Source organism: Malania oleifera, chromosome 7, assembly GCF_029873635.1.
Source record: "Malania oleifera isolate guangnan ecotype guangnan chromosome 7, ASM2987363v1, whole genome shotgun sequence".
Lineage (NCBI taxonomy): Eukaryota > Viridiplantae > Streptophyta > Magnoliopsida > Santalales > Ximeniaceae > Malania > Malania oleifera.
In genome coordinates this window covers 75505-99819 of record NC_080423.1, presented here as the reverse complement: position 1 = coordinate 99819, position 24315 = coordinate 75505, and the positions used below count along the sequence as shown (strand labels likewise).

General features: G+C 36.8%; 1 protein-coding gene across 4 annotated transcripts; it reads left to right on the top strand.

Annotated features, from left to right (window-relative positions):
• Positions 1-7215: 7215 nt before the first annotated feature.
• Positions 7216-23772, top strand: LOC131160002 (autophagy-related protein 13a). 4 transcript variants are annotated; one of them, XM_058115276.1, is made up of 3 exons: positions 7216-9467; positions 9569-9750; positions 23210-23772. In XM_058115276.1, the coding sequence occupies exons 1-3, from the start codon at positions 8118-8120 to the stop codon at positions 23508-23510; spliced, it is 1833 nt and encodes a 610-aa protein (XP_057971259.1). In that variant the 5' UTR covers positions 7216-8117; the 3' UTR covers positions 23511-23772. The 4 variants fall into 4 exon arrangements, with proteins under 4 accessions (XP_057971259.1, XP_057971261.1, XP_057971262.1 ...); XM_058115278.1 differs by having other exon boundaries at positions 7224-9467; positions 23184-23772; XM_058115279.1 differs by having other exon boundaries at positions 7224-9467; positions 9546-9750.
• Positions 23773-24315: the final 543 nt, after the last annotated feature.

The window sequence follows — 24315 nt, the reverse complement described above, 5'->3', positions numbered from 1 at the left end:
ATTGGGTGGGTCATGGGTCAACCCGTTTATAAACGGGTTAAGTGGGTTTGGGCGGGTGACCCATTAATTTCAGTTCAGTGCTTCTTCCTTCTTCTCACATGCCTCACCAATCACCCTCATGGTTCACACTTCACAATCACACACACTTAAAAAAAAAAAAACCTAAGGCTATGTAAAGTGCCCCTTCCCGACTCCCTAACCCAGTAACCCCAAGTCCCTAACCCGCGCTGCGCCTCTCCACAGTCCACTCCAGTCTCCAATCTCCTCATTTGGCGGTTGGCCGTCTGGGTCGTCTCTGACCTCTCGGCTCTCAGCTCTCAGCTCTCAGCTCTCGGCTCTCAGCTCTCACTCTCTCTGTCTCTCAGATTCTCATTCAATCCTCTCCATCTTTCCTCTCTAGTCCGGCAGTCTTTCCTCTCCTCTGATGACTAGTGTGCTGCTACGTGCCGCCGTGCCGGACCTGCCAGTCGTCGTCTCTTGTGAACGATCCACTCGGACCACTCCACACCTTGAGCAGATCGAGTCGTCGTCTCCTCCAGGCACCACAGACCACTACCACAAGCATCAATCCCCCCCTCCACATGCGTCAATCTCCCCCCCCCCCGCTCCGCAGAGGACCAGCCGACAGCCGACAAGAGGTGGAGCTGTGGAGTTTTTTTTTTTAAATAAAATGCAGTTTTTTTTTTTTTAAAAAATGTCATTTTATATGAAATTTTAAAATAAAAAAATTATATATTTTTAAACAGGTGACCCGTTACTCACCCGTTTATTAAACGGGCGGATTAGGGTTGGCATGTGTGTGATCCGTTTAACATCGACCCGACCCGTTTATGACCCAGCCCGTTAGTGACCCGTCCAAACCTGGCCCGCCCGCCCGTTTTCTAGGCCTAATGGGGATTAGTACTAGATTCTCCTTTGACTTTTCATACTTTCTTAATTTTGACATCTTTATTTTTGAAAGGACAGTCAATTTTTATGTGACCCAATCTCTTACATTTAAAACATGTAATATTTCTATGATAGTCTTTAGTTGGAACATATGATTTTGACTCTCTTACAAAATATCCTATATAAAGATGTCTCTATTTCAGATTTTTCTTCCCATTAAAACCAACACCTTCCTTTTCTAGGGAATTTCTTTGAGCTCTTAGGAGTTTTTCAAAATTATTTTGTCCTTCAGTAAATTTATAAATAATCTTAGATTTATCTTTCGAATTCTTTTCTACCTCCTCAATTTTCAAATCCTTGAGAGATTTATTTTGGCATTCAACTAAACTTGAAAGTTCTTTGACTTTATTTTTCAAATCGAAAATTTTCTTAATTTTCTTCTCAAGCATTTTAATAGTGTACAAATATTGTTGTTTCAGTTCATCATATGAAAGCATGTCATTCTCATTTTCAGAATCACTACAATAATAAGAATATGATGAGAATGATGATTGTACCTCAAGGTCATCATGTGCCATTAGACACAGATTGACAATCTTGTTATCACTGGATTCAGATTCTGAACAGCTTGTGTTGTGCGTATCCCAATCGAATTTTAGCGCCTTCTTCTTTTTATTGGAGGCTTTCATTAGTTTGGGACACTCAGTCTTGATGCGTCCAACCTCTCTGCAGTTGTAGCATGTTGGTGGATATTCCTTCTTTTTCTTCATGCTTGACTCTCCTCTTTCTGATTTTGAGTTCCGAAATTTTCTGTTGAACTTCTTATTCTTCTTCAAGAACTTTCCAAACTTCTTTGTTAGCAAGGCCATGTTGTCTTTCAAATTAGAATCACTTTCTTCACTAGAGTTATTTGACGACGTCTTAAGTGTTGTGACTTTCTTTGCTTTGCTTTGCTCATTCTTCCTCTTATTTATTGCAAGTTCATAGGTGATGAGCAATCCAATGAGTTCGTCAACAAACATCTCCTTGAGATTTCTCCCTTTTACTATTGCAGTAGCTTTAGCTTCCCAAACTGGATGTAGTCCCTTGAGTATTTTCCTGATAAACTCATAAGTAGGGTAAGTTTTTTCAAGTGCATTTAAAGAATTTGTGATGTGTGTGAATCTAGTGTACATGGATTGAATAGAGTCATCAATAGTCATTTTAAATGCTTTATATTCACTAGTGAGTATGTCTATCCTACTATCTTTTACCTCCTTAGTGCCTTCATATGTAACTTATAATTTTTCCCAAATTTCTTTAGCAGAGTTACATGCCATTACCCTAATAAATTCATTTATATCTAATGCACATAAAAGCAAGTTCATCGCAGTTACATTTATTTGCACTGATTTCCAATCCTCTTCAGTATACTCATCTTCAGTTTTAGGTACATTTACCTTATCAACTACTTTCATGGGAACATGATTTCCCTTAGTAACTATTTTCCATATCTTCTAATCTACATTTAACAAGTATATGCTCATCCTATGTTTCCAATAGGTGTAATTTACACCACAAAAAATTGGTGGTCTAGTGGATGAGTATCCCTCATTGAATAGAGTTACACCAATGAGTGCCACGTGATCTTTTTACGAATGAACTATTAAATCTATGTAAACCCGCTCTGATACCAATTGTTGATTTAGGTGTAATCCTAAGAGGGGGGGGGGGTGAATTGGGTATTTTCAAAATCTTTCAGATTATTTACCACTTAAACCCTATTTCGAAATTTAATAAATTAATTGTAGGGGTTTAAGACTTATTTAAATTATTATACCAATGAATTCCTATCACCCAATTAATTGTTAAGTGCGTGTGAGGTTATTAAACATACACAAGCAAGATAGATATTAAAATGTAGTGTGGGAAATAAAAAGATAAGGGAAGAGAGAATGCAAACGCAAATTTACGAGGTTCAGCCAACCCGTCCTACGTCCTCGTTTTGAGCAACCCACTCAAGGATTCTACTAAAATCCTTACTCCTTATAATTGGGATGAAGCTTCCTTTACATCTGCTGCTTAGAAGAGGTACAACTTCCTCCTAATTTGTTGCTTACAAGAGATACAACTCTCTCCTCAAACCCGGTTTACAATCCGAATCGTGATTACAATTTAATATCAAATCTGCAAAACACTCAATGTTGTTTCTAACAAAGTTAGCGAGTACAATTGAAATTCCTAAAACATAATCATATGATGAAACTTGAAACTCAATATGTATGTAACGATACAATCATTAGTGAATGAATATGCTTCACCAAATTTCTCTTTTATCAAATCTTCAAAAATATTTGTATGAGTAATAGCTTTGAAGACAAGATGCACAAATATCAAATATGATCTTGTTAAAAGGTTTGTCTTGAATATTATAAAGATCTAAATCAATAAGCTTTCTCCCAAATTTTCAATCACAATATGATCTTTGTAATATGCAAATTAATATATGTATATATATGATGTGATTACCAAAAATCAAAACCTAATATAAGATTTTTTAGAAAATATCCCTCAATGAAATATATAGTTATGAACTTCTAAGGATATTTAATCAAATGGTTTTGAAGTATAAAAAATATCAAGTCTTTAACTAGATACACTCTTGAATAAAAAACTATTCAACCAATGGCAAAAGCCTTTCTCAAGTAATGATCTTATCAAAAACAATCTCTATATGTATATGAAGACTCAAGATCAATCTCTCTAATGATATTCAATTATAAATGATGAGAAGAAAAACTTTTGAAAATAATAAGTCGAATTACCAAACTTCAATACCAAGTTGAAATCAAGATGTGTAAATGAATTCCCTTTGATTTTTTGAGTTGATTTGCTCAAGCTTGATGAGTATAAGTTGGAGTGCAGGCAATCGTATAGCAATCTATTCAAGTCTCTCAATTATATGTCAAAAAGATGTTCTCTTTGCTTCTCGTTGATCTTGGCTTTCGCACTAGGGTTTAGATGTTCAATATATAGGCATCTTGCCCTTAGAATATATCTCAACCGTTGGATCAAAAAATAGCTCGCGTGTTCTTTCATTAAAAATTAGATTTTTAAACTTTCCCGCAGGTTCATATGACTAAGATTAAAAGCCCAGACAACTGAAGTTCCTTAGAGCTTCAAAAAATTAACTTGGACACAGGGTCAGACGACTAAAGTTGGGGTTCAGTCTTCTGAAGTGTCGGGTTCAGACGATTGAAGTCTGAGTTCAGTCTTCTGAGGTGCTTCTATCAGGTTATGTGTTTCATCATGAATTTTTCAGATGACTGAATTCAATCTTCGGTCTTCTGAAGAAATTCTTTAAACGACCGAACTTATCTTCGGTCTTTTGAAGTGCAATCTTCAGATGACTGAACGCTGAGTTCGGTCTTTTGAAGTGACCAATTCTTGGTTTTTTTTTTTTCTTTTTGATTCAAAAAATCTGCTTCGCTCTCTTTCTTGGCTCTTTTATAAAAATATTTTCTGGGATTTTAAAAATATTTCTAAGTCCATGAATGTCCCCTAATGATGTCCATGAGATGCATGAGTCTTAAGATCATTTAGGTTATGATTTGAGCCTCAAATTAAATCATATGAAGTATGTGAATACAAAAATTCTAAGTACCCATTCCCATGATGATCTCGAACTTGCTGCTTGCATCTTCATTCTTCTACTCTTTTAGTTTCATGGATTGTGCTAAGATATGTATGCTTTAATTTTCATGGCTTCCATGACTTGTTATCCTTTCTACATGCTAAATATTGTTCCTGTTCACAATCTCAATGCACATATCAAATACCAAGTGATTTATCCTTATCAAAACCAGATTGGACTCATAGATTCAACACCGTCATCACATATTCTAATATAAAATCATATTTCATCATTTCACAATATCTGCCGTTTTTTCAATATTTCCCATAAACCAGTATAAATCACATTTTATCATAAAATATTCTTACATGTTTATTGTACAGTAACAAAACCATTTCTCATGCCACACTAATTTTAAGTAATATTTCATTATATAATAATTGCTTAGAAAAATATATAATAATCCAAAACCACTGCTTTCATATGTCTGATAAGTCAGAAAATTATATACAATAGTTTCATATTCTCATGCTTTAAATTAATCAATTAATTTCCAAAATGCCTGACTTAATTTATTCCTCTTACCTTATCCCAAGAATGGTGCTTACGACGTCCCGATGACGAATCCACTCCGGTTAAAATGTTCGTAACAGAAATAGGGGTGAGCATAATTCGGTGAAAACCGAATTAACTGGATTAATCGGCTGAAATTGGCCGGTTCGGTTCGGGTAAAAAATCTGGTTCGGTCGGTTCGGTTAGAATTCTACAAACTTTCGGTTAATCGGTTTCGGTTCGGTTAACGGTAAAAGAATATCAGTTAACCGATTAACCGAATTACTAATTAATTACATTTTTAATATAATTTATAATTGGGTCGGGCAGTGAACGGTTACAGCAGTTAGGCTTGGGGCTTGGGGCCTGAGGGGAAAAAGGGTTTCGTTCACAGTGGGGATTGGGGATTAGAGTTAGGGCTAGGTTTCTCACTTTCTCTGCGCTCTGCAGATGCAGTCGATCTGCCCTGCAGGACCGTAGCTCTCCATCGGACCACCTCTCGGAGTCGGCAAATCCCCTCTGGCCTCTTCGAGTCTTCGGCAGCTCGGCTCTCCAGAGTCGAGCCTCTCGGCCCTCAGCGTCTCATTCTCAAGCTCTCAGCCACCAGCTCGCCGTGTTGCGTACAAACTCGGACCCCAATAACTCTTCCTCTCCTCCAGACCTCCTCCTTCGCTTCTTCTTGTTCTTATTCTTCTTCTTCTTCTTCCACTTTTGTTATTATATTTATCCTTCAGATTATTCAACAAATTTGGTTTTGTGTGTATTAGAGAATTCAACTTCAAAATATTTAATGGATGCTCCCAAACACCACCTTAGAGGTCGTTTGGTTAAAATCGGTTAACCGAATTACCCGAATGGTAATTCGGTCAGGTTCGGTTTGGTTTCCTTCTTCAATTCAGGCGGTTCGGTTAATGGTATTATTTAACTGAATTTTTTCGGTTAATTCGGTTAATTACTCGAATTTGGCCGAACCGACCGTTTGCTCACCCCTAAATAGAAATTGAAACTCAGGAATATTTTCCGTTTTTCAATTGATGCTCGTTTCACCGAAAAATTGAGGAGAGAGAGTGGTGTGAGAGAAGGGGGGTCTTAGGAAATAAATTTCCTGAGACTTCCTATATCTATATATATATATATAATATAATATAATATAATATTAATATATTATTATATAATATAATACTATTTAATTAATAGTTATTAATTAATTAATTAATTAAAATTTTTTTTGAATGACACTTGCACACATTATTTTTGGGATCGTTACACATTTTGCCTATAAATACAAGTCCAAAGACTTGTTTAAAGATTAATCTTAGTAATCATATATTATTTGCAAGCATACTTCAATTACTTCATCATATTTGTGCTCAACTTCTCTCTTACTCTTCAATCTTAGTGTGATACATTACTTTGAGTGAGTTGTTTGAGGATTTGATTATATCAATTATCAGCTCATTTAATGAGCATTTGTTTTGTAAATCATTATCATCATCTTGTTGAATTAGGGTTCTTGGTGAACCTAGTTCAAAGGTGCTTGGTGAACCAAAGTGAGAGAGTTCTTAGTGAACCGAATTGCAAGAGCTTTTGATGAACCTTACTGAAAGGCTCTTAGTGAACAAAAATGATTTGTTCCCGTAGTGTAAAGGTTTCTCCGCTTGTGAAGGAGTTGTGTTAGTGGATTGTGAAAAACTTGGGTGTGACTTAAGGGGTGAACGTAGGTAAAGGGCCGAACCACGTTAACATCGGTATTGAGTTTTTCTTCCCTTCACTTTAGTTTATATCTTGTGCATGAATTTTTTTTTTGTTTTTTTGTATAATGTGATATAATCATTTGTATCTTGTAAATGTTTAATATTTTGTAGAGAAAAGCAAAAATGCGCAATAAAATCTATTCAACCCCTGTAGACTTGACACTAGGGCCAACACCAACTAATACTTATCACTTTTTTAGTCCAAGTACCCATGTGATAAAATACATGTAACTATCACAAAAAACACATTATTGTCCAAATGATTGAATACATGTAACTATCACAAAAAACACTTTAATTGTCCTAATAAATTAAAGTAAATAATTTCACAAATTAACTTATTTATTAAATAAATTATAAAACTGAAAATTACTCTCTTATATAATGAACCAATTTACACAAACTCTTACTGAATCAAACTTTTAAAGTATTCCATTGGTGAGTTGCTTCATTTGCGGATGCGGTCCCAAGTATGGCTATAGTTTCCTCTTCCAGAAAGGAAGAAAAGAAGGGTGCAATCAGCAAAGTTGGTTTTGACGAGCGAGGGGAGAGCGGATAAAATTGACTACCTCACCTTGGGTTGTGTTTTGATTAGCTCTTCCCCAGCCTCCACTCTCGCTCTCTCAAAACAACTTGATTATTGTTTAATAATTATGCATCTTCCTTTCCTGTCGTCTCCTTTCGAGATTAATCTGCTTGGTCCGTGACCATCTTTGTTTGATCTAGGGTTCCAAATGAATTTTATTTTGGAAATTGGAATGATTTTTTTTTTTTTTTTGTGGGGGTGACGATTCAAAAATTTCTTGGCTCGTTATTGTCATATTTACATCAGTAAATTGTTTTCTATTGGGTCTGCTTGCCTCATCAGAGAGCGATGGATTTTATTTCCGAATGATTTCTTTTTAAAAAATTTTCCAGTGGGGATGACGATGCAAATGTTACTAGGTTCGTCATTGTCATGCCTGCAAATCGGTAAATAGTTCTCTCTTGGGTAATTATTTATACGCGTACCGAGGGACTGCTTGCATCATCAGATAGCTTCTGTCCAGCAAAATTTCCGAAGCGTCCTCAATTTCTTCTTCTTCTTGTTTAAATAAAAATTTCGCAGCTTGGAATCTTATGATTGGACTTAAACCTTCAGAATTCAAAATTTTCGAAGCGTCTTCAATTTCTTCTTCTTCTTGTTTAAATAAAAATTTCGCAGCTTGGATTCTTATGATTGGACCTAAACCTTCAGAATTAATGTCGGCATCACTTGTAACCTCTAGGGCGAAGATTGAATTGCTGATTAAAGATCTCTGTTGAGAAACATGGATTTGCATACCAATGCTCAGCCTGAATCTGCACGAATGGAACAAATCGTTTCCCAGTTTTTTTTAAAGAGTTTGCACATTATTCTGAACTCAAGGATTCCTTCTCTGAGACCACATAATCATAGTGATGAACTATCATCAGCATCACGAGTGAGAAGGAGTGACAAATGGTTCAGCTTAGTACTAGGAGACCGCCCTGCGGCCTTAGATAATCTGAATTTCTGGCACAGATATTTAATGGATCCAATGATAATTGACATCATCGTTGTTCAAAGAGGACTAGATTCTTCAGCTGCCGGGGCATCTGTTGAGACGGTCATAGAGAGGTGGGTTGTCCAATATGAATCTCTTCCGACAGTGGCTGCTCAAGCTGGTGAAATTTCTTCTACATCTTACAAGAAGACGTACAAAAAGTCAATCATACTTCTACGTTCCCTATATTCAACAATGAGGCTTCTCCCGGTGTCTCGGATATTTCAGCAGCTGGGTTCATCAACTCAGACCTATGATTTTGATATTATCTACAAGGTTTCTTCATTTAGTAATCCATTTAGAAGGGAAGATGAGGAATGCATGAAGCGATACAGTTTTGCCCCTGTGGATGCTTTTCCTGGCCGCCTTTGTGTCTCTGTGGTATATCGTCCAACACTGTCGGATTTCAATCTCAGGCCTTCAACTTCATCGCCACCACACATAATTACAGATTATGTTGGCAGCTCTGCCACCGATCCTATGAGGGCGTTTCCCTCTTCTGAGAAGGGCTTCCATGCTACCTCCTTCCCACTGAGAAGAACTCAGTTACCTTCTTCTGCATCCTTTCAACGCCCGCACAGCTGGACAAGTGGCCTCCACAAAGCAGCTCCTTTTATGCAGAATCAACCCCTCAGTGTCTCTCCGCCTGCATCCCACACGTATTCTGTACCATTTGATTTACCTACTCCATCCCATGATGTTTGTGGTAGGAATAAGATTCAAGATTATAGACCTCCGGCTAATCAAAAGGCTACTAGTTTTGATGAGTATCAGCTTTCACCTCCTTTCTCGCTATCTCCATCACCATCTCCTCCATCTTACCTTCTCCGTGCTAATCATGTGCATACTCATTTACGCTCGGAGACTGCTCCTGTAACTATTCCTCTTCCAGCAACGGGCAGAGGCCCCAAATACCCTTCTCCCTATTCTTCTGACCCAAGTAGGCATTATCTCCCCCCTTTGTCCCCCAAAAGCACAAAGCATGACCATTCACCACAGGAGTCTCCATCTGGATATCGGTCGTTGAGGAAAGCAGAATCACCAAGGACTGGAGAAATATTTTCTGGGATGACAAATCATTATGCTGGTCAGAAGGTACTGCTTCTATTTGTTGGTCTGGCTTTCCCTGTACTAAAATTTAATTTTTTTTATCTTTTTTTGTGTGCTGCCAAGTTCCATACTATTTTGCTTCATAGGTGTCCAAGGACAGCAAAGATGATTCAGGGCCATTCTCAGGGTTGCTATCTTCTAGTGGCTCCCCACATATTGGATGTTCAAGAAGCTCTAGTAGATTATCGTTTGAGGATGACTTGGATGACTGTGACTTCTCATGTCCTTTTGTTGTTGATGATGTTGATGCATCAGATTGCCAAGCTGGGTAATTTTATCTGCCTCTTATATCTTCCATTGTTAATGCATAGTGTCAATAATTACTCATTCAATTGAAATTGCAGTCTGTGTAAATTGGTGTCTTATTGTCTAAGTCATTGCAAGATACACACACACACACACACACACACACACACACACACACACATATTTGTGATTTCAGATAGCGTTTATGATAGAAGACTTCCTTGGGCTGACAGAATGTTATGTACAGAGGTTTCCTGCTATCATAATTCACATAATTCACCTTGACATACATTATTTGTTTCCATGGCCTGAGCTGGGCAACTTATTTTAATTTCTAGACTTGCAATTGCATATTCAATTTGTTTGTTCACTCTACTAGTTTGATGTAAATTGTTTGATGAGGGTTGTGATATATGAAATTTTAAACTATTCTGCTGACAAAGCTGTTGGAAAGAAGTGAACCTTCTACAGTATAGGGACACCAAAAACACAATTCTGTCCCATGATCTCAAATTTTTTTTTTTGTGCATTTCTCTCCATCCAAATAACCCAAGGAACAATAAAATAGAGCACCACCACAAAATCCTTTTGTTTTATCACTTTCCAAAATCTCTAAAATCAACAATCAAGGAAGCCTCCAATGACCAAGGACACACCCAACGCTCTTCCGACAAACCAAATGGGTTGTTCTATAAACACCAAGCTATGGGTAGTGCAAAAATAAATGAGCATTATCCTCACTACCATAATTGTCAAATTGAGATTCAAATCATGAATCGAAATTCCATTAGTGAATCATGAATCAAGAATCGAATTTGATTTTGTATAGAATTTGAAAAATTGTTTCCAAATGACATGCACTTATGTACTACAAAATAAAATAGCAAAACACTTTGAAGTTTCAACAAACATGGATCAATCATGTTGTTAATTGGAATGACGCTTGCTGTTGAAGCAAGTTTAGTAGGTCTTATCACCCTCCTATTATTGTTTTGTTACTACTTTGTCGTCTACTACCCTTCCTAAATCTATTTCGGAAGCGTTAGCCCATTATGGGTGGAAGGATGCTATGGTTGAAGAGATGAATGCTTTACATGACAATGGTACTTACAACTTGGTACCTCTTTCTCTTGACAAGTTTGTGGTTGGTTGTAGTTGGGTTTACATTGTGAAAGTCAACCCTTGTGGTTCTGTGGCTCGTTTAAAGGTCCGTCTTGTTGCTAAGGGATACACTCAGGTGTATGCTTTGGATTATTCTGATACTTTTTCTCCGGTTGCCAAAGTTACATCAGTACGTCTATTTATCTCCTTGGCTACTACTTGTAACTAGCCTCCGCACAAGTTAGATGTGAAAAATGTCTTCTTGCATGGTGGCCTTGAGGTGGAGGTTTATATGGAGCAACCACTTGGGTTTGTTGCTCAGGGGGATTCAGGCTTAGTGTGTCGGCTCAAGAAGGCTCCATATGGTTTGAAATAGTCTCCCAGAGCATGGTTTGGTCGTTTCAGTGCTGTAGTACTTGAGTTTGGTCTTCAACAATGTGTTTTGGATCATTTTGTGTACTATTGTCATACCCCACCAAGTAGGATCCTTCTTGTTGTTTATGTGGATGATATTGTTATTACATCTGATGATGATAAGGATATTCAGACTCTCAAACTTTTTCTACAAACTAAGTTTCAAACCTAAGATTGGGGACCCTTGAAATACTTCTTGGGTATAGAAATCTTTGGATCTCGTATTGGAACTGTTGTGTCACAGAGGAAGTATGTTCTTGAATTTGTTGGATCAAACTAGCTTGTTGGGATTTAACTAGTTGGTGCACCCATGGATCCTAACAAGAAGTTAATGTCCAATATGGGTGATTTGCTACATAATCCTGGACAATACTAGAGACTTGTTGGAAAGTTGAATTATCTCACAGTTACTCTGCCGAATATATCTTTCGCAACAAGTGTTGTGAGTCAATTTCTAGATTCTCCAAGGACAAGTCATTGGGACACAGTAATTCACATTTGGAGATATCTGAAAGGTGCACCTAAGAGAGATCTTTTATATCGTGATCAGGGTCACACTTGTATCCATGGATATACAAATGCAGATTGGGCTGGATCGCCGTCCGTTCGGAGATCCACCACCAGGTGTTGTATCTTGGTTCGTGGTAATTTAGTTTCTTGGAAAAGTAAGAAACAGATTGTGGTGGCAAGGTCAAGTGCTGAATCATAATATAGAGCTATGGCTCACACTTCTTGTGAACTTGTCTGGTTGAAGAACATGTTGGAAGAATTGGGTTTTTTGCATTCTCAGCCTATGAAGTTGAGGTGCAAAAATGGGACCAAATGTTAGAGGAGGAAAGCTTTATGGATTAAGAAGCAACGCAGTTGGTGTGGGGTCTTCAAAGATACAGAAGGAAACATTGGAGATAATAGAAGAATCGGATATGTAGAGGGATTGTAGTCCTGTTCACTCTCCAGGTTTTGCTTTGGATCACATTCATCCACTCCATCAAAGGGAAAAGGTAAAAAAGCCCAAAACTAGAGAGTCAGAGCATGTAGAAAGATTTGTTCGCAACTTAATCATGAAAGAACTAGAGTCTAAGCTGTTCCTTATTGTAAGCATCGTTTCTATGAAAAATTCTCCAAAATGGACGTCATTACTCCAATACTCATTGATGCAAGTTCTTTGAAAAGAATGGGTACTCCATTACAGAATTTTTTGCGGAACAAAGTTGAAATGAGTTATGTTTAATAGAATAAAAAAACTATATTGATGCCATACAATTATTTTACTCAAACTTGGAACAAAAAGGAGGGTCAAATGATCTCATTATCAAATCTAATGTTCACCAAATCTAGATAAACATTAATGTTGAAGATATTTCAAAAATGTTTAACCTCCCACTAGAAGGAATTTCTTCCTTAAAGGACCTAAATAAAAGGAAAGCTCAAAAGGTCGTGTTTGGTGAGTTGAGTGCTAAGCAAGATGTCTCCTTTTTAACTGTTGAAAGAAGGATAATTCATCACATAATTTCAAATCTATTGCTTCCTAGATAAGGATCCATCATAGAGGTTATTGATACTGATCTATTGTTCTTGTGGGGTATCATTAAGAAGAAGAAGAATAATCTACCAATGTTTCGGATGAATCATATGTTGAATGCAACAATGAAGAAATCCAATTCTCTTCCTTATCCCTATGTTGTTCATAAACTCCTCCTTCTAAGTAGAATTAAGTTGGATGATATTGCTACTCCAATCAAACCCATTACTTATAACAAGCATGCCCTTGTGTCCATGCAATTCATAGAAACAGAATCTATGTGGGTTAGGAAAAAGGATAAACCATAGGCTGTACACTTGCCTCAGAGTCTATACCAACACTTCTACTGCAGATCCCATTTCCAGCTATGTTTGTTATGACTTCTTATCAACTTCCTATTATTGTTTTGTTATTGATCTATCATCTACTACCCTTCGTAAAGCTATTTCAGAGGCCTTAGCCTACTTTGGGTGGAGGAATGCTATGGTTGATGCATTGAATGCTTTATAGGACAATGATCCTTGGGACTTTGTATCTCTTCCTCTCAATAAGTATATGGTTGGTTATTGCTGGGTATACATTGTGAAAGTTAATCCTGATGGTTCTATGGCTTGTCTTGTTACTAAGGGGTATACTCAGGTGTATGGCTTGGATTATTTTGACTCCTTTTTTTTTTTTGGGTTGCCAAACTTGCATCAGTATGCCTATTCGTATCCTTGGCTACTACTTGTCACTAGCCTCTTCATCAATTAGATATGAAGAATGCCTTTGCATGGAGATCTTGAGGAGGAGGTCTATATGAAGCAACCATCCGAGTTTGTTGCTCAAGGGGAGTCGGGCTTAGTGTGTCATCTCAAGAAGGCACTATTTGGTTTACAACGGTCTGCTAGAGCATAGTTTGGTTGTTTTAGTGCTATAGTACTTGAGTTTGGTCTTCAATGGTGTATAGTGGATCATTATGTTTTTATTATCATACTTCATCGAGTGGATCCTTCTTGTTGTTTATGTGAATGATATTGTTATTACAGGTGATGATGATAAAAGTATTTAGAGTCTCTAACTTTTTCTACAAACTAAATTTCAAATGAAAGATTTGGGTCCGTTGAAATGCGTCTTGGGTATAGAAGTATCTAGATCTCGTATTGGAATTGTTTTGTCACAGAGGAAGTATGTTTTTGATATGTTGGATAAAATTGGATTGGGATCTAATTGGATGGTACACCCATGGAATGTAACAGCAAGTTAGAGCTGGATATGGGTGATTTGCTACCTAATCGTGGACAATAGTAGAGACTTGTTGGAAAGTTGAATTATCTCACAGTCACTCGGTCGGATATATCTTTTCTAACAAGTGTTGCGAGTCAATTTCTAGGTTCTTTTGAGGACAAGTCATTGGGACGCAGTAATTCGCATCTTGAGATATCTCAAAGGTGCACCTGAAAGAGGTCTTTTATATTGAGATCAAGGTCACTCTTATATCCATGGATATATAGATGCAGATTGGGCTAGGTCGTCTTTCGAACAGAGATCCATAATCAGGTATCATATCTTGGTTGGTGATAATTTGGTTTCTTGGAAGAGTAAGAAGCAAACTATGGTAGCGTCAAGTGCTAAATGAGAATATATAGCCTTGGAAGTTGGGTTGGCCGTTGTCCTATCTAGGGGTTCCTTTGGGAGGTAATCCTAGATCATCTAGTTTTTGGGATCTAGTGGTGGAGAGAGTGTCCAACCTTTTAGATGGGTGGAAAGGAGCCCTTTTTCCTTTAGGAGGGAGGATTACTCTTATTCAAGCTTGTCTTTCTAGTATTCTGTTGTATTTTCCTTCTATCTTTAAAATTCCAATGGGAGTCACTAGTAAGCTTGAGAGAATTATGAGGGATTTTCTTTGGTTAGGGGTAGCGGGTTTTGGGGATCATTTGGTGAGTTGGGAGGTGGTTTGTAAAACTAAGAGGGAGGGTGGTTTGGGTCTTTTAAATTTGGTGTCTAAGAACACGACTCTTTTGGCTAAATGACTCTGGTGGTTCCCGCTAGAGGTTTCTTCTAGCTTAAAGTTATCAAAAGTAAATTTGGACTTGATGGGAATGGATGGGATACTAATTTGGGTTCTAGTTCTAGATGCTCTTCGGAAAGTCTGTGGAAAGCTATCTCTCAAATTTACCCTCTCTTTATTCCCTGAACAAAATTTATTTTGGTTAAGGGTTGTAATATCTGTTTTTGGAAAGACTTATGGATGGAATGTTGTTTTGTCCTCCTCTTTTCCCCGCCCTTTTCAATTGAGCTTAGAGAAAATGATCCCATTTCTTCGTTTAGTGTATACTCGGGCCATCTTTTACCTTTTTGGAATTTTCATTTCAGGAGAGCCTTGAATGACAAGGAGACTATTGAGTTTATTGTCTTTGTTGGTTATGTTGAATAAATGTAGTGAATCTTCCAAAAATGATAACTGATATTGGTTGTTGGGTCCTTTGGGAGTTTGTTCTTGTAAATATTTCTTTGAATTCTTGGTTGGGACAAATTTCTTTTCTCCACTCTACAAGATTATATGGAAGGTCAAAATATCTCCTAAAATTAAAGCATATCTTTGGTTGGTTGTGCTTAGTAGGATAAATACTAATGACTTGTTGCAAATAAGGAGACTTTAAAAGCTCTTCTTCATGATATATGTATGCTTTGCTTTGATTGTTCAAAATTTGTTTCACATATTTTCTTGCATTGTGATTTTGCATGGAAGGTTTGGAAAAAGTTACTCAAAATTACTTTGAGGAAATGTAGGACTTATTGGCAATTTCTTTTGTGGTGTTTAGGAAGAAGAAGGAAGGAGTTGCATTATGGAATTGTGCTTTAGTGGCTGTGTCTTGGGGCTTGTGGAAGTAACGTAACTTGCACATATTTTCAATTAAGAAGTCACCATATTGGTTGGTGTGGGAAAAGGTTCTAAGAAGAGACTGCCAATTGCATTGAACATGTGAAATACACATCCCCTTGAAAAGGTTCTTTTTATTTTATGGTTTGTGGGATATGGAAATTTCAAAGGGATGTGTATTTCATATGTTCAGCGCGATTGGCAGTCTCTTCTTAGTTGCTGTCTTTTATTTTTCGTGTTTCTTCTTTTTAGGTTTTCTTGGGGTTTCCTAGATTTCGTTAAAGAGATGTATTCTCTGCTGATTGTTCATTATTTCTTTGTCTAATGAATTTTTTTTTTCTATAAAAAAAAAATTGAGTTGATACTCCTTTGGAACATGATGTTGTGAAAGGATGTTGGACCGGATTTTGAAAACAAACATTGATATAGGCATTTAGTTGGCAAGTTGATCTACTTGAGTGTTACTAGACATATCTTTTGTAGTGGGGGTGGTGAATTGGTTTAGGGAAAATCCCAAACAACCCCATTGGTATGTTGTTTGTAGGATATTGCGATATCTCAAAGGTTCTCCCATCCAAGGCCATTTTCTTTTTAGATGATCAAAGTCCCCCTTTTATGACTTTTTTGGGTCTTCTCCATGTTTTTGAGAGGGTGTTTGGGTTTCAGACTAACATGGGGAAGAGTGGTTTAGCTGCTATTAATGTGCTTGTTGTGCGTGCTAGGTAGTGATCCTTTATTGTGGGGTGTGGTTTTTTTGGATTGACCTTTGACATATCTAGGGGCCCTTTTGGAAGGAAATCCAAGATATGTGAATTTTTGGAATCCGGTAGTGAAAAGGTTGGGAAAGCATCAAGATGGTTGGAAGGGGACTCTATTCTCTCTTAGGGGTAGGATCACTTTTATTTAGGCTTGTTTGTCTAGTATCTTGTTTTATTTGTCAATATTTAAGATTCTTGTGGGGATTGCGAGTAAGATTGAGAAAATTATGACAATTCTTGTGATCCGAGATTGGGGGTCATAGGGATCATTTGGTGAGTTTGGATTTGATCAAAATTGGAGGATAGTTTGGGTCTTGGAAGTTTAGCGTATAAAGGCACTGTTCACTTAGCTAAATGGCTCTGGCAATTTCCCTTTGAGGATTCTACGCTTTGGCATATAGTCATTAGATGCAAGTTTGAGCTGAATGAGAATGGGCGTAATACCAAATTCGGTTATAGAAGTTCATTGGAGAGCCTGTTGAGATCTATCTCTCAAATTTACCCCCTATTCATTCCCCTTTACTATTTTGGTGGCTAATGAGTCCGTGGAAGATATTCATAGAAGGAATAAGAGTGGGTTCATTTTTAAATTGGATTTTGAGAAAGCCTATGATAGAGTTAGTTGGAGTTTTTTGGATAAAATCTTAAGGGTTTGTGGTGAGCGTTGGCCCCCACAGTTAAGGGGTTCTCAATAGTTGTGAATTGGGAACATATATCTTGGTTTAGGGCTTCAAGAGGTATTAGAAAACGTGATCCACTTTCCCCTTTTTGCTCGTCCTTGTAGTTGATCTTTTGAGTTTGATGGTGGATAAGGTTGTGGATTAGGGGTTGGTGAAAGGGTTGGAAGTGGGAGAGAGGGAGTGGCGGTTTCTCATCTTCAGTTTGAGAACAAAATGATCTTCTTTTTAGATGATCGGAACCCTTCATTCAAAAGTATTTTGGGTATCCTTTAAATTTTTTAGATGGGTGTTGGGGCTTAAAATAAAGATGGGGGAAAGTGGTTTAGGAAATATAAATGTGCTTGTTTACTATTGAGTGAGTGTCTTCTGAAATTGGTTGTGATATTTTGGATTGGCCTTTGACTTATTTAGAGGTCCCTTTGAGGGGTAATCTCAAAGTTATGGAGTTTTGGAATTCGGTAATGGAGAGGGTGGCCAAGCAGCTAGATGGTTGGAAGGGGGCCTTTTTTTCCTGGGTGTGGAATCACTCTTATTCAGGCTTGTGTATCTAGTATCTTGTTATATTATTTGTCTATTTTTAAGATTCTAGTGAGGATTGCAAATAGGATGGAGAAAATTATAAGAGATTCTTGTGATTTAGAATCGGGGGTCTTAGGGATCATTCAGTAAGGTGGGAAGAGGTTTGTAGGCCTAAATTAGAGGGAGGGTTGGATCTTGGAAATTTGGTGTCTAAATAGATCATCCTCTTAGCTAAATGGTTATGGCAATTTCTCTTAGCAGATCATTCACTTTGGCATATTGTGATTAGGAGTAAGATTAGGTTGGGTGAGAATGGGTGGGATACTAGTGTTAGTTTGCAATGTTCTTCGAAGAGTCCATGGAGATCTATCTCTCAATTTTTTCCCCTTTTCGCTCTTCACATTAAATTTGTGGTGGGGAGGGGTTCTCGAATTTGTTTTTGGAAAAAACTTGTGGTTGGGGAATGATGTTTTATCCACATGTTTTCCTTATCTCTTTTGGTTGATTCGGTTAGCCCTTTGGTTTCTTGGAACTTTCATTTCAGAAGTTCCCTCATAATAGAGAGCTAGTAGAACTTTCTTTCTGTCATTATTGAATAATTGTCATCTTTCTTCAAATAGGGATGTTCGGTCTTGTTCTTTAGATTATTGGGGTTTATTCTTGTAAACCATTTTTAAAGTTTTTTATCAACTCCCAACTCTTCTTTTTTTTTTTGGGTTCTTTTTATATTCACTTTTTGGAAGGCCAAAGTTCTCCTAAAAATTAAGGCTCTCATTTAGTAGATTGTGCTTAATAAAATCAATACGAATAACCTGTCGTACATTAGGAGGCCTTTGAAGGCTATATCTTCAGATGTTTGTGTTCTTTGCTATTTGAATTCTAAAACATCTCATTTTTTTTTTTAATAGTGATTTTCCTTGGAGAGTTTGGAATGAGTTATTTGGTGTTGTGGGGAAAAAATTGGGTTTGCCTCATATTGGTGGAGGAACTGTTGGCTACTTCTTTCGAGGGTTTTGGAAGAGGGGAGGATAGGGCTGTACTTTGGAAATGTGGTATGTTTGCAATTTTGTGAGCATTATGGTTGGAGCGTAATGTAGAAATCTTTTTGGGGAAAAAATTGAATTGGCAGCTAGTTTGGGAAAAGATCAATGCCTGGCCTCTTTGTGGTGCACTAGTTTTGGGTGTTATAATGGAGTTAGCTTTACGAAAGTTTGACGAGATCGGAGAAATCTTTTGAATTGATTTTTCATTTTCTTTCTTTGTTATTTTTAGTTTGTTTCTTCTAGTTGGTTCTAGAATTTTGACATGTAATGTCTTATCTCGTCTTTGTAAATTTGTCTCCTATTAATGAAATCCCTGTTTTTGTTATAAAGAAGGGGTTCTTGGATTCATTTTTGGAAAGATCTTTGGTGGGGGAATGTGGTTTTGTCCACCTCATTTCCTTGTCTCTTCCTTTTGAGCTTATGGCAGAACAACGTTATTTCTTATTTTTCTGTTGATTTGGGTAGTCATTTGGCTTCTTGGAATTTTCATTTTAGGAGATCTTTTAATGATAGGGAGTTGGATGAGCTGCCCTCCTTGTTGATTTTGTTGAATAATTATCATATTTCTTTAGGAATGGATTCTCGTTCTTGGTCCTTGGATCCTTCAGGGGTATATTCATGTACATCATTTTTGAGTTCTTGACCCGTTCTAATTCTTCTTTTCCTTTTGGTCATCCAACATTCTGTTCCATATAGCATAGTTGATCTTACAGCCGTTCTGTATAACTTCCCTTTCAATTTTAAGGGTATTTTACGATCACACAGCATGCTCAAAACACTTCTCCATTTTAATCAACTTGCATTAGCTTTGTGCATTATGTCCTTTTCAATTTCTCCTTCATCTTGCATAATAGATCCAAGATATCAAAATCTACTAATGCGGTTGATATCTTCACCATCAAGTTTAATTTTTTCTCCAATATTATTCTTACTATGATTGAAATTACCTTTCATATATTCTATCTTATTTCTACTTATCTTAAAGCCTCTTATAATTATATTCGTTACTTATTTGGCATCTACAACACTATTTTTTAAGTTTTTGTGTACAATGATTCCTACCCCATTCTTATGTGTTTTGCTTTTCCAGAAAAGCTAAAGTTTGAATCTTGATTTTTCAATTTCTCTAGCTTTCTTCCCTACCCAGTTAGTTTCATGAAGTTAGATTAAATTAATTTTTCTTCTAATCATTGTCTACTATCTCCATGCTTTTACCTGTAAGTATCCTTATATTCGAAGTTGCTAATCTAATCCCAATCTCTTGAATTAACTTATTTACGTGCCCACGTCTAAAATGTTGGGGGAACCCTCCCTCACATGACACTGTACCCTGGCGCCAACACGGTGCGCTGCTTTAGGGTGACAACCTAACCCACCCTTGCCCACTTTTTGCTACACCCAGGTGGTATAAGTGCAACTCGTCGCTCATAGGGGATGCCCCAACAAATAATTGGTAAGAATCCCCAAATGTTTGTGTGCTTTGCTATAATAAATTAGAAACAAAATCTCATCTTTTTTTGCATTGTGATTTTGCTTGAAATGGGGGAGTGAGTTATTTGGTGTTTGTGGAGAGAGCTGAGTTGTCTCGACTTGGTGCAGGACTTTTTAGCTATTTAATTCTTGGGTTTTTGTGGGCGAAAGGGCAAGGTTGCGCTATTGATATGTTTGTAGGGGTTATTGTTAGAACTTAATGCTCATATCTTTTCGGGAAGAAGTTGAATTGTCTGCTGGTTTCAGAAAAGATTCACTACATGGCGTCGTTGTGGTGTGTTTGTTATGGGCATTTGAAAGGAGTGATTTTTTTTGTATGTTTAATGAGGACATTATTTCTTGGCTTGATTTTGGGAGATGTGGGTTTTTTTTTGTTTGCTTCCTTTTTTTTTTTGGCTGTTTTTTGTGATTTCCTTCTAGTTTGTTCCAAATTTATTGCAAGGGGATGTCTTATTCTCATTTTTTTATACTCTTAATCTACCAATGAATTTTCTTCTTTTGCTATAAAAAAATATAAATGTTATAAAAACTATAAGATCATGAGATAGTCTGATTGTAGATTGGACTAGCTTTATTGATGATTGAAGGTCTACTATTGGATATTGTACATTTGTGGGAGGTAATCTTGTTACCTAGTGTAGCACGAACAAAATTTTGTAGCAAGATCTAGTGCTGAAGTAGAATATCGAGCTACGGCTCATACTGTGGTGAGTTTAAGTGGCTGAAATCTCTTATGTCAAAGATGAGATTTTTGGTGAGGAAACCAAAAATATGTTTTGTGATAATTAATTTGCCATTTATACCATTTTAGCAATCTAATATTTCATGAGAGGACAAAAGCACATTGAATTTGACTGTCATTTTGTCAGGGATGTTGTGTTGAATGTGGTCGTGAGTGCTCCTTTTGCAAAATCTGTGAGAGGGAGAGAACTATCCTCAAGTCATGTCATTCATCTAATCAAAATCTCAACACTCCTCATTTGGTTAATAGATTTCATCTCAGAAGGGAATAAGCATTTTGTTTGATATATTTACTCTAGAATTTGGTATTATATAGAGGGACAAAATAGCCATCCCATCCGGAATACCAATCCTTTAAATGCTAAAATAAGCATTTTAGTTTTGTGGGACAGGAATGCCTATTCTGTTTGTGTATTGAATCGCACTATAATGCTAATTGGTGAGTTAGTCGTAGCTAAACCAAGCCAAAAAAAAAACCAAAAAAAAAGTTGCAATCATCTTCTTCATCTTCTAATCCCCCACCCTTTGTGAAAGGTGTTCATTAGTGAATGGTGATAGGAGATTATAATATGGGGTAAAATGCACTTGTGGTCACTGAACAATTGACTAAATGCACAAAGACACAAAATCACTCAATTTTAATTTTTGCAACTAGATCTCTTAACTTCCAAAGCATTGCAATGTGCCTTTTCTGTCCAATACTAATGGGTTTTCATTAGAATTTCTTACATGGAAGGCCCAGGACCCATGCAGACCACTTTCTCTTTTATATATATATATAAAATTAATTTATAAAAATAATAATCTGAACTATCAACAGGCAGACTCTCCTCACCGTCTTTTGTACTCCATCCTTCACTCTCAACACTTTGCTAAACAAATTAAGCTGCCAAAGGGCTTCTTGAATCACTGTGGCCAAGTTGAGACGATGTTGAAGTTGAGGCAGTTATGCTTCTTGGGCGTAACACTTAAGTCTCATGGCCCATCTGACGTGGAAGCTGCCCAAGAGACATAGCAACTTCGATTGTTTTGATCATAGTAATGAGTAGTATTAACTTCCAAACCCATTTTCTAGCCCATCTCCTCGTCTACGAAGTCGCCACGATCATGGTCAAAGAAAGGGTGTGAAAGTTAAGGTGTTATCCCGAGAGGGGGGGGGGGGGTGAATTGGGTTTATAAAAAATTCTTTTTAGTGTTATTACAACTTTTTTGTACACTTAAGCAAACACACAAGAATGACTTAATGTTAAATCAATCACAATCCAAACACAAGCCAAATACCAATCACAAACCAGACAATAAACAATTAACCAATCATACAATGCTTAATCAATTTGTGAGAGCTGCTGCACTTGCTGTTTTTAGTCGTTCGCCAAATTTCAGTTTGTAGCCCTGTATGAATGAATTTTTATGCGCTCCTTTTAACCAAGATTTCTAATCAATGTACTCCTTTTAAGGTTTCTGCAAAATATTAACCAGCGTACTTTCTTAGATTAAAAGGTCTTCTCAATCTTAGTTTTTCAGCAAACCTGTACTTTGAAACACAATTTGTATATGCTGAAATTTAAATAGAAAAGGGTAGAGAGAGTGAGACCGAGATTTTTTACGAGGTTCGGCTTATCCTCAGTCTACTTCCTCGCCTTAGGCAAGACCACCTAAAAGATTCCACTAACTCGTTCCTTTGCGGGCGGAACAAACTGATTATAACCCTTCTTTAGCGTGGAGCCCCCTCTCCATGCGATACCCCACGCTCACTTTGATCCCCTACTATGTGGCTTTTGCAAGTTTCAGAAATCTGACTTGCTCAATGCTAATTTTCAGTTCACATGCTAACGCTGGCAACAATTGGAGAAGTTTATGGGATAGCAATGGTGACCCTAGAATTCTTGAAAGATCAATTGAAGATTTAACTGGAAATGAGGTTACCCATTGATTATTATGTGTTGACACTTGTATCAATTGAAGATTTAACTGGAAATGAGGTGTTTACCCATTGATTATTATGTGTTGATACTTGTATAGCATTTGAAGTGTGACTAGGTAATTCCCAATACTATGTTTCTTTTTGTGTGAGGAATTAAAAATAGAAAACAAAAGATTGCTATTTTTCTCATTGTTCATCAAACGAGGATGCATTCAGCAATATGTTGGGGATTAACAGCTAAAACCACACGAAAGCACTAAAGCAGTAGTTCTTATTCTTTCCATTTGCTGTGACTGAAGTAGTGTAAATGTGTGGTTAAGTGATATTTTCTTTGGTCTTATCCAGTGACTGATCCCTCTTATTACATTTAAGTTCATTATTTTTCTGTTCACTGGACAGTTTTTCTTCAATTTTTTGGTGTCCAGTCTGAATCTTGATGGGGCAAAAGCTTCAGAGTGCACTAGTTCACTGCCATTCCTAGCAGGGAGGAAATCACAAGATGCTGCTGTTGGTGCCTTTGTCCGCATGCTAAGGACAGCACCCCCTCTTTGCCAAGATCCAAGTTGTTACTCAACTCACTCCATGAAGTCTGAGCTTGAGGGACAAGTTGGTGCATCTTCAGAATTCTTGACGCCTCGTAAAGCAGCTGATGCGCTGGAAGAGCTCAGAAGTTACAGGGAAATGAAAGACCTGCTACTCTCCAAGAGTGAAACCCGGCTGGTTTGAAGCGAGGAAGCTTAAGCGGCTAAGCTTAAGCCTGCTGTTATGAGGGTGTCTATTCACTTGACGTAGGTCCTAGGGAAAATTAAGATGTCCAGATTGCTGGTAGTAAAATACAGACATTGTCGTTGTTTGTTGGACTCTCTTTCTTCAGAAGGTGGAGGCTACATAGATATCATGATTAAAATTGGTCATCATATCGAGATAAATCTCTGGATTTTCTTTAATGGGTTGCTTTTCTAAATAAAAAGTAATGTATTATAGGTTATTAAGGCTTGCTATATATTGTTGGTCCACAACCTATGCATCATTTAGGAGTATTTGGTTTGGGATATTAAAAATATTTTCATTCAAGGACATTTTTAGAAATCATTTTTGGAATTAGATTAATGTCTCATGGAAATATTTTTGTATGGTTTGCATTGTAACATTCCTAAAGAATGTTTTGTTCAACATAAGAATGTTGGTTGGCATTTTAAGAAAATGATGATTATACTTTTAATGTGTATAAAAATATATGAAGAATAATTATATATTTTTTTTAACGTAAAAGCCTACAAAGATATGTACTTATTGAATTTATGTATTAAAACATTAATTAACACATAATAATCGATTAATTGAAATAATTGAGAGCAATATGAGGTCTAAACGTTAACTATTATATTAATTTTTAATAAGACAATAATAACGTTAGTTTTATTAATAAGTTACAATGTCAATTAAAGTGCTGATTAACATAAAGATTAACACTTTTAGTACACATTTTAAATATTTTCTAATTGAAAAATTAATAAAAGTTGTATGATTA